Source organism: Cystoisospora suis (assembly GCF_002600585.1).
Source record: "Cystoisospora suis strain Wien I chromosome Unknown contig_6989, whole genome shotgun sequence".
Classification (NCBI taxonomy): Eukaryota; Apicomplexa; class Conoidasida; order Eucoccidiorida; family Sarcocystidae; genus Cystoisospora; species Cystoisospora suis.
In genome coordinates, this window is record NW_027159776.1 from 1 (window position 1) to 9,475 (window position 9,475).

Consider the following 9,475-nt stretch of genomic DNA (forward strand, 5'->3'; position numbering starts at 1 on the left):
GCATACAGGGCGGCGGCGCAGAGTCAAAGCGCGGGCGTTACAGTCGGCCTGGAAATGCGGGTTCCCCGTAGCAACAAGTGAATGATCTGGGTTGTCTCCCTTGTAACTCTTGAGATCAGCCCTACATGGCTAACTTAGATGACTAGAATCGATGCTGCTTCATCTCGTCTGCCACAGGAGACTTCGATAGGGGTTTCTGAGGGGTTCGGAGAGAGACAGCTAGTGAGGACGATCTCGGATGAAATCTGCCACCGTCGCCCGGAGCATGCAGGAAGAACGACTGTCTGTCTTCACTTTTCTTGGATTCCACAGGTCTTATCTCCAGGACGGAGCTACCGATAGCATGACCTATCAGAGCTCATCACTGCGTAGGAAATAACGGCGTTTCGCCGCGGTGGACAGACTGTTTCTGCCCCTCAGATTGCTCGTTCCTCGGGTCCAAGGGGGCCGTTCAGGCACCCGGCCTTTTTTTTTCAGCGGCCGCCGCAGATACGCTCCGAGTTGTCTGCACGCCTGCTTCCCTCAAAACTCCTCCCGCCTTCCCTTTTCTTTTCTGCATTTTTGGGGCCTGCGAAGTTGGCGAACTCGGCTAGATTTTCTTTCTCCTCCTTTCGTGGGTGTCCGATTCTTCTGGTGCTCCATGGTACAGCCTCGCATTGCTGCCATGCACCTGGGCCCCGCGCCCTGTACGTACCGCCGGCAAAAGATTGCTTCCGCGGGCTCCCTTGCGACCCCTACACCGAGGGACTAGCTTTTTTTCTCTTCGGCCGACTGCTCGGGTTGGGGACAATAGCAGTTTAGAGGTAAATTTTCCGTGAGATCTACCAAGGTATACTTTGCCTCCACACACCCCACCCACTGACACAGAGGGACAGCGAGATTTCAGGTGAGTACTCAAATGACAACTGTGCTTGAAGCAGGGTATGAGGTTTACTGCCAACATCCCTCCTTTGACTACATCCCGAGGAGTGGGTCCATCCCCTCGTTGACAGGCTTCCAACAGCTCAGGGGTCATCGGCCAATACTCCAAAGATGCAGAATGAATATTTTTGGAAAATAGCAGCAGCACTTTTTCTGCTTCTGCTCCTCCGCTCCGTACGTCGGGTGTCTGGAGAGCCCAATAGTAAGGACTTGGAAAGGTCATCCCGGGACAGCACTGCTGCTGCAGGTTTCCCGCAGAAGGACCGAGCTACAATTTTTGCTTCTGCCGTGCAAACACCCCCGATCTACGACGGTAGACCCTTGCAGGAAGACGGAGAACGGTCGAACAGTAGCTTGAATGGGAGTGGCCGGAGGCCGGTGGCATTGCTGACACGTCATAATCGATTCTCCTCTCTTACCAATCTGTTTCGTACTCAGCATGGCATGCGGTTAAATCTCTTCCCAGCCAGTGTTGTCGGGGCGGTCCTGAGCTTGTTTTTGTGGCTTTACGCCAGTGTCTCTCAGAGGTGTCTGAAGTCGCGAAGCGGAGGGTCACCGAAATCGAAGGAAGACGACTGCACAGGGAAGCTATTCGAACTCGACGGAAAGCACTCGGAACCAAACGGTAGTGGTGATGTGGTTGGAGGGCAAAGCGGCACCACTGGTTTGTTCAAGACACACCAAGACCGTCTTTCCTTTGTCCCGCTTCTCATTTTTGCAGTTCTGCTGATCCTTGTCACTTCCGCCTTGGCAGCGCCATCCGGGGGAAGGGAGAAAGGACGTAGACAGCTGGGGCATCGTTCCCCGGGAACCCGCAGGAAGAGAGGCCCGTTTGCGGACTGGGTGAACGGGGAACTGCCATTAGAGCGCCTACCAAGAGAAGAAGTCATGGATCTGAGAGAGATGGCAGGAGTTTACCGTGGTGACGGTCCAGTACCGCCAGTCGATTACGAGCGCGCCTCGGATGGTGTTCATCTCAACATTGTCGTGGGAAGAGCTTGGAAAGATCCAGAGGGTGGATGGAAGGATGGGGTTTCGTCCGCTCGGTTCCAATATCGTGGCCATACATTTCACGTCTTCCTACCGAGGGATATTGAACGAGTTCTAGAAGAGGAGGGGCTTCTATCTGAGTTTATAATGGATTTGAGTGTAACTCCGAGAAGTCCTGCGTTAGAGCCGATGGAGAAGAGCGACGGCGCAGACGACTTGAGCACGACTGCGGACGAAGGGCAGATAGGGGAATTTCATTGGGGCCGGCAGGTTACTACGCCAAGTATACACTACGTGTGGACACACAAGAAAATAAGATATATCTTCCACCCTCCTGAATCTTACCTGAACCTTGTTAGTTTGCATCCGCCTGAGAGAACTCGTATTGATGCTGTTTTTCAACGACTTGTCGATCTGTTTATGAAACTGCACCACGACGGACTAGATAGAGTACGGCTGTTGGAGAGAAAGGGCAAAATTGAACTGTAGCAGTCCTTTCCCATTCCCTACTCTTCGTCATGATTGCCTGTGTAGTATTGGAGCATCTCATACAGCGGTGGACAGCGGCGTTGAGGTGGAGCTTTTGCAGGGCGCTTTCTTCCAACTTCCTCTCCTGCTACTGCCTTCTTTGGATGACAACCGTCTTTCTTCCGAAGTGGTATTCCGGACTGTGAAATCGACACAGTAGTAGTGGGGAGAAGCGCTAGCACTACCCCGTCTCGTCTTACAACCTTTTTTCCTCTGCTCTATTGACAACCAGAGGATAACGAGCAGCTAAATGGATGGCGGCGGGCCCGCGGTTCCCTGCTGGTTTTCCTCCTGTTTACGAGAGAAGGGATGGGTCATCGTCAAGTACGTGAGGTGAGGAGAAGAAAGACAGCTTCCGTGTAGGTCTCCGGAAACAAGAAATCCTTGCTAATAGGTTGTATTAGAGAACCTTAATCGCTCTACTCTCAGCTGCGCCGGTCTCGAAAAGGAACAAACAGCTATGGTGTCGTCCTGGATGTACGAGCTTCTTTCCCAATTGTGCTGGGTTGCCGTGTGACGCCAAACGAGACTGATGCGTTCGCAACATCTGATAAATACTACAGGTATGCATCCTTGACGTTAAGGCCTCGTCCGACGTGAGGAGGGCACATGTATTTTCTCGACAAAAGGGCTCCATGTACGTCGGTGGGTTCTATTCTTGGCCGACCATTTCTCCACAATGACGGCGGGGAAGCGATAGAGCTGGTTTTCGCGATGTTCCCCGAATTTGTACATCATGGAGTTGTTCTCTCTCGCTTTGTTGATAATCGCTTGAAATCGATGCTCTTCGTTTGTTTTTTCCAGTCTTGTAGAGGTCTCACCCGTTTGTTTTTTTTTACTTGGAGACCCAGAGGTTCTCTCGCTCACCGGGTGGCTGGGTAGTCGGCTCTATACATCCATGGTTGAGGGCAAGTGGGTGCGAATGCGAGAGATGCCGCGGTTGAGATGCTGATAGATACGAAAAAAAGCTCGATAGGTTTGCTCGAGGGGTGCTGTTTTCAGTCATCAGTTTTCCTTCGCCCATTTCACCTCCTGGTAGACAGAGAGAGTATAGTGTACACGCACTGTCCAGCGGGAAAAAGTCCAATCCCTGGTACGGAAGTTCACACCACTTTCTGTTCTCTATCGAGAGACTTGCGCTGTAGCCGGCACCGGCGCCGTTGGCGAATAATTCGAGTTTCCGTGGCCTCCCTGGATTTCGTAAGAACCTGTCACACAATATCACACACGGCAGATTTTAGTCTTCTCCGTACATGTCTCTGCTTTCTGTTGTTTGCTAAGAGGGGCGGAGAGATAAAAGCACAGCACAGGTGGGGTGTCTCTTCACACCCCTTCTTCATTCTTTTGAAACAGCTGACCCCGATACAAGAAGCATGGACCTCTTCATCCTCGGAATGAGTATCAGCCAAATGATGCACCGTCCTTATTTTTCTTGTGGGGGATTTGCTTTTTTGAAAAGAGTTCATTAGCTGGAGTGGGGAGTGAAAGATAGAAACCGGTAAGTCTCTAGAACTATGTATGGAAAAGATGTGAAGGCTGGTTTCCCCTTGTACAAGAAACTAGAGAACTGTAGATTCTCATGAATCCTTATTAGAGAGAAGAGAAAGAACCCGAAGCTAAATGCAGAGAAAAGTGGACAAGTGAAGATTGCTCAGTCGCGATGGTCGGGGGCGCATACAAGTTTGCAGTGCGGCGGATAGGTTTGAAAGAATGGCGCTAGTGCAACCCCCTAGGGTAGTTCTCTTCACTTCTCTTTTTCGGCCTTCTAATTAACTGTGATCGAAAGCTCCTGCAACGGAAAGGATGCGAATGTAGCATCGGTCCTGTCGGGAGTGTGGATTGTCCGGGCCAGGCGGCGGTGATTGAGATCGAAACAGCCACAAGTCAAGGTGTTATCTAGAGTTACAGTTGTGCAAATGTTTCCGGCAAAACACGATCAGCTCACTTCAGTACAGCGGCCGTTTACGCCTTTTTCTTATGCTACTCCCCCCTGGAGTCTCTCGGTCTTACAGTTTCCGGCGTCCTTTACGACTTTACGCCGCTAAACACTACAACACCCCATGCTGTTTCCTTTCCCTTCTCTTTAGGTGGTGCCTGTGCGACTTTACACGGGTAGAGCAAAGTGAGAAGACGGAGATTTTTCAGGGAGTGCCTCTGCGAAGATCAAAGATACTGAAGAGAGAGACCCTGAACCCATGCGTGTTCCTTATGAGAGAACCGGCTGTATGAAGTGGCGCAGTACTGATGCGTTCTCGGGAAAGTGACAGCAGGCAGTGAGCGGAAGCCTCACATGTTTACTTCACTCTCCCTTTAAAAAGCACTCTTTTTCTCTCGCGTTCGAAGAGCTACGACGATAACCAGAGGTCTCTTGTGATCAACGTTCGATACTCCCCTTGATTTCCTGTGGCGAAGACAGTCGTGCTGCGAGTCTTTACAAGTCTGTTTTTTGTTTGGCAACAAAGAAGTAGAGGAAACCTCACAAGTGTTCTTTATTCAAGAGTGAGACCGCCGCCGGAAGAAGAGAAAGTGAAGGGTGGTGCCAGGATCTCCTACGAACAGGACGGAAAAAAGCGGTCTGCCACTTACGGACACCTTAAAGCGAGTTCCCGCCTCGCTAGGTGATCCAGGAGTGATCAGGGATCTCGGGACTAAGAAAAAAACCGAACGAGAAAATTGACGGTCAGAGCGACAGGCTCATTCAGTCTTCGCTCGAAGACTGAATGAGGCTTGTGGATGTTATCCAACAGAAACAAAAGCTGACACCGTCACTAATAAGTCCGTTCAGTCGCATCGACAAACCCTACACAGAGAATAAGTGCACGAAGGAGAGAGAGGGAAGGAAGCTCGCCCTGTGAGCACTGGGAATCTTCCTTTTCTTCATTTGAATTCCTCCGAAAACTATAGCAGTTCTTTGATGAGAGGCGAAAAATGTCCCCGCGAATAGTCTTGAAATGCAGCCGAGCTGCCGTTACGGCGAACAGCATGTCTCTATTGTTGTCCCGAGGCGCACTCGTGGAGCAATACTAACACCGCCACAAATTCGAGATTCGCCCGATCAGTGGCGTTGCATCCTTTCTACTCCTTCGTCTTCATCTCTAATGTGCACTGATGCCGCACTGCGCCTGACAAGAGATGCACACGACTTTCGGTATGCAAATAAGTCCCTGTGAGAGAAAACTTCGAGGGTGGGATGAACTCAAGAGCAGTCATTCTTTCATTGTCCTCTGGTGAGATGTCGTCATTTCTTGCCCAGACTGAGAGCAACTTCAAAAGGAGATAACGGAGCTTTGACTCTTACGAAGCTTCGAAAGGCATTTAAGGCCTTACTACTGTTTCCACCCGAGTGCCTGAAAACCATTTTCGCTGCTTCACTTTCATCTTTTTCAAACCGGTATCCTGTATGTTCGTTCAGTCCGATGGCGAGTTTTACCGACGGGTCGACAGCTACAACACACAGGGAGACACACCATCATATCAAAAATGCCCTTTTATGGTCCCTGTAGGCAGCCCGCGAAAGTTCACAGCAACGGGAAGTGTTCATCTGCTCGTCCCCCCCACCCCCCGGGTGTACTTGCCGTGCGTTCTGTACCTGCACTATGAGAGACCGTGAGGGTGAGCAAGGTGCGGGGAATACATTCTAGGAAATGACAGCACTTCCGAGAAAAGACGCAGCACGCGATTTGTACTCTTTCGCACCTCGTCACTGCTGGGATCCCGTGAGAAAGGAGAAGAATCAGCGTGAAAAATTGGAGAGGTTTACTGGATCTACCGAGATCTAGGACTGCGACGAAGTTCACGTGAAAAAAGAAAACTCCGTGTGAGTGAGACATGATAGACGAGGTGAGAACAGACATCATCTGTTTCGACGGCCTCTCGGATGTCTTAAACAAAAGATCTGTGTACGCCTGTGTGAACACAAGAGACGTGATAGCTGTGAACTTGTCCTTACATCCGTCTCTATTAGGTTCCGGTGGAAGAATTTTTCTACCACGGCCTTGCTTATGAAGGCCGGTCCGGGTGGTAATGCTCTCTTCCCGATCCTTCTCTGCAAGTGCTTGTGGCGCATTCTTGAGCATCTCCTCGGTCAGATTGAGAAAAAAAAAGTATCTGCCGTTGTATGGGCCAATCCCGGCGACGTCTAGAGGAAGCAGGCTGTCGAGATTTTCACGTACATCAATACCTGTTTCTTCATATAACTCCCTTGCTACAGCGACTCTTGCTATATCGCTTGGGGAAGGCGCGGGAGGCTGATCATGATTCTTAGTATGAGTGGAAGATGGAGAAGAGTTCGGATGCAAGCCCGTGGAATGGACAGAAGGAACGAGTCCTCCTCCTTGGCTGCTGTACTTGTGCTCGGAGAATCGTCGTGCTGCTATGGCAGCATCATGAGGAAAGTCCGCGTGTCCACCCGGTAACTGATAATGAAGACCTTTCTTCTTTTTCTTCTCACTTTTTAGAAGCAAATATCCCCTAAGAGAATTCCACGCAAGTGCGAAACCTCGGAGCTCCGGCGTTACACCTGCCGGCGGAGGAAATCCACTCATAGCGCGAATGTGATGCTGTAGAGTTTCTACGGGTGCGAGAGACGAGGAGAGTGAAGCGGGCGGAGAGAAGGTCCGGGCAACGAGGACAACAAAAAGCAGGAAAATACAGACAGATACACCCCAGACGACAGGACGCCGAGGCTCTTGGAAAATCGACTCCAGCAGCACCATCCCTGTTAGGTTGGATAGCCTAGGCCAGGTTTTTTTCGACAAGAGAAAAGATTTACGCTATCTTCGATGTCTCCCTTGTGAAAGGCGGAAGAATATGGTAGACTAGGCACCATAAATGAAGGCAGGTCAAAATAAAAACAGGGTATGTTTTGGATGATGAAGACGGTGAAAGTGGAGCAGATTGCCGGTCGATGATGGATGCTATCGCCCAGTCTGCTCTCGCAGAAGGCGAAGAAAGAAATCATCTAGTCCCCGTCCAGCGAGGATTGAAGACAGGGTGAAAACGGTGCGAGGCCTTCGTAAGGACATTACGTAAGATGCAGGAGACGGATAGGGGGGAGCACATGCTGTTTCTGCACTTCCATGCGAGCTGTGGCTGATACAGCAGCCTTTGTCTTGCGCAACACACCGAGAAGGCCACCTTATCTTCGGCTAGCTGTCGGGTCTGAGGCCCCGTGACAGAGGAAGAACTCACTATGAGCCTTTTTTTTCTCTTCTCAAGGACAATGCACAAGGAGCAATCCGTGCTGTCGGACGGTTACACTGTGCATGCATGTCACGCATCTACTCTGCAGCAGCGTCTGTGTTGGCCTCGGCCGCACCTCTCTTCGGAACACGTCCGCCGGAGAACGTGGAAACTCAGGAATTGAGTTGCTGCACGACTTCATGGACAAAATTAGCAGGTGACAAATGTAGATAATAGAAGAATTATCACAAGGACTGGAACTGGAGGCTACTGCTCCCACCGTACGTGCCCCACGTTGGCAGACCGGCCCGCTGTCTCTGGTGGCCCGTTCCAGGTTGTTAACGACCTCGGAACGGCCCGCGGCTCACTCTCAGTGACTGCGATTCGATTTGTGCCTGGTGAGAACACCAGAGAGAAACTTCTCCAGCTTTGGAGCTGATCGTCGGACGTGGTCGCGCGACATGGCTGTAGAATTTCTCTGACGTCTACTGCGTTCCCTTGTGTTGTTGCGGTCAACAACCAGACCCTTCCGCGGTGGCGCACCCCGCGCCAGCAACCACGCTGTGGGGTCCGCCAGTGATCCGAGCTGCTATAACGGCTAAGCCGCCTTCCACACTGCTCATACTCGCTGCCCAGGCTCTCACGCCTGTGAGCGCCTCCGCGTGATGTGTGGTGCCGTCCTGTGTGGTGGTTGCCGCGCGTCACCGATGAGTCCGGTGTGATGTTTTTGCTGTCGGCGTCGTTCGTCAAGTGCGGTGCTGCTAGGTTGACGGCCGGCCCCGGCGAGTCTGACATGTCGCTACGGTGCGTGCCGATGAGAGTCGTTAAGAGAAGACCGAACAGAAAAAGAGAAACTTCCTAAGTGTCTGCTCTCAACGTTACACGTGGTGCCACTGCATGGCTGACGCGCAAACCGATCTCACTCTTTTCTGCTTTGGTGATTTTCGGTATCGGGATAGTTTATCGAGGTTACGCCGCAGTGCAGCTCGGCGCAGTGTCCGCACAACAGATGAACATGTCCTCCATTGACCCGGCGACAGTCCGGGATGAGCGGCAAGAGCTATGGACTAAGTATTTCAAAGAGCGACTAAATAATCTCAGGCCACAAAAATATGGTGGCAGATCTCGCGTTGCGACCTTCCCACTTTGCGGCTCTGAGTGTGAGGAGAACCTCAACCAGTGGCGAATTGAGTCGGAGGAGGAGCGTGTCCGAGAAGCGTCTTTTTTTCAGGAGGGCAAAGCAAAGCTCTTCTATAGCAGTTTCTTGAAGACGAGCTCGCAGAGTGGGCGACCAAAGACATTAAAGACTTTCTCTCTGTTTTGCGTCATAGATTCATTTCTTATAGTTGTCTCCGGGAGGTTCTACGAGAGCTATCCCAGTTGAAGATGACTCCTGCATTTAATGATTCTTGGCATCGAGAGACTACTCGGAGTCGACTCCGACGTCCCGAGGGGGTGATATCACGACTGGGTGTCGCCTGATCGTCTCCCATGGTCCGTCGACCGTGAACAGCCTTCGTCCGTCTTGAACCAATACCTTCGTCGAGGAACCTAAGTTGCTGACCTAGCCTCTGCGGCGGCTAACTCGGCGTTGTGGCAGTCCNNGTCCCTAGTCTTCCAGACCTCTCTCTGACTCGCAGAATCCTTTCCTGCTGTCGGCCTCCTTCCTGGGCTCATTGAGCTCTGCGGGCCCCGGCGACGAACATCCGCTCTCCGGGAGCGAACCACGCGGCTCGATGCGTCTCTCGCGGTCCCCTCTCTTTACCCGATACTCTAAACGGGTGTGCTTCGCCATTTCAGGCCGCTCTTTGCCTCCCTGGCTCTGGGGGCGCTCGATCGGCGTGTATGCGGGGCT

General features: G+C 51.7%; 2 protein-coding genes across 2 annotated transcripts; one reads left to right on the forward strand and one right to left on the reverse strand.

Annotated features, from left to right (window-relative positions):
- Nucleotides 1–85: 85 nt before the first annotated feature.
- On the forward strand, nt 86–4,055 carry CSUI_010238 (uncharacterized protein). The gene is made up of 2 exons (XM_068070343.1): nt 86–3,002; nt 3,721–4,055. Exon 1 carries the CDS (start codon nt 1,033–1,035, stop codon nt 2,398–2,400), a length of 1,368 nt encoding a protein of 455 aa, XP_067917680.1. The 5' UTR covers nt 86–1,032; the 3' UTR covers nt 2,401–3,002; nt 3,721–4,055.
- Nucleotides 4,056–4,995: 940 nt separating this feature from the next.
- CSUI_010239 (nudix hydrolase domain protein) lies at nt 4,996–8,079 on the reverse strand. Its single transcript, XM_068070344.1, has 2 exons — nt 6,389–8,079; nt 4,996–5,883 (listed from the first exon to the last, which is right to left on the reverse strand). The coding sequence occupies exons 1-2, from the start codon at nt 7,152–7,154 to the stop codon at nt 5,678–5,680; spliced, it is 972 nt and encodes a 323-aa protein (XP_067917681.1). The 5' UTR covers nt 7,155–8,079; the 3' UTR covers nt 4,996–5,677.
- Between the last annotated feature and the right edge of the window lie 1,396 nt (nt 8,080–9,475).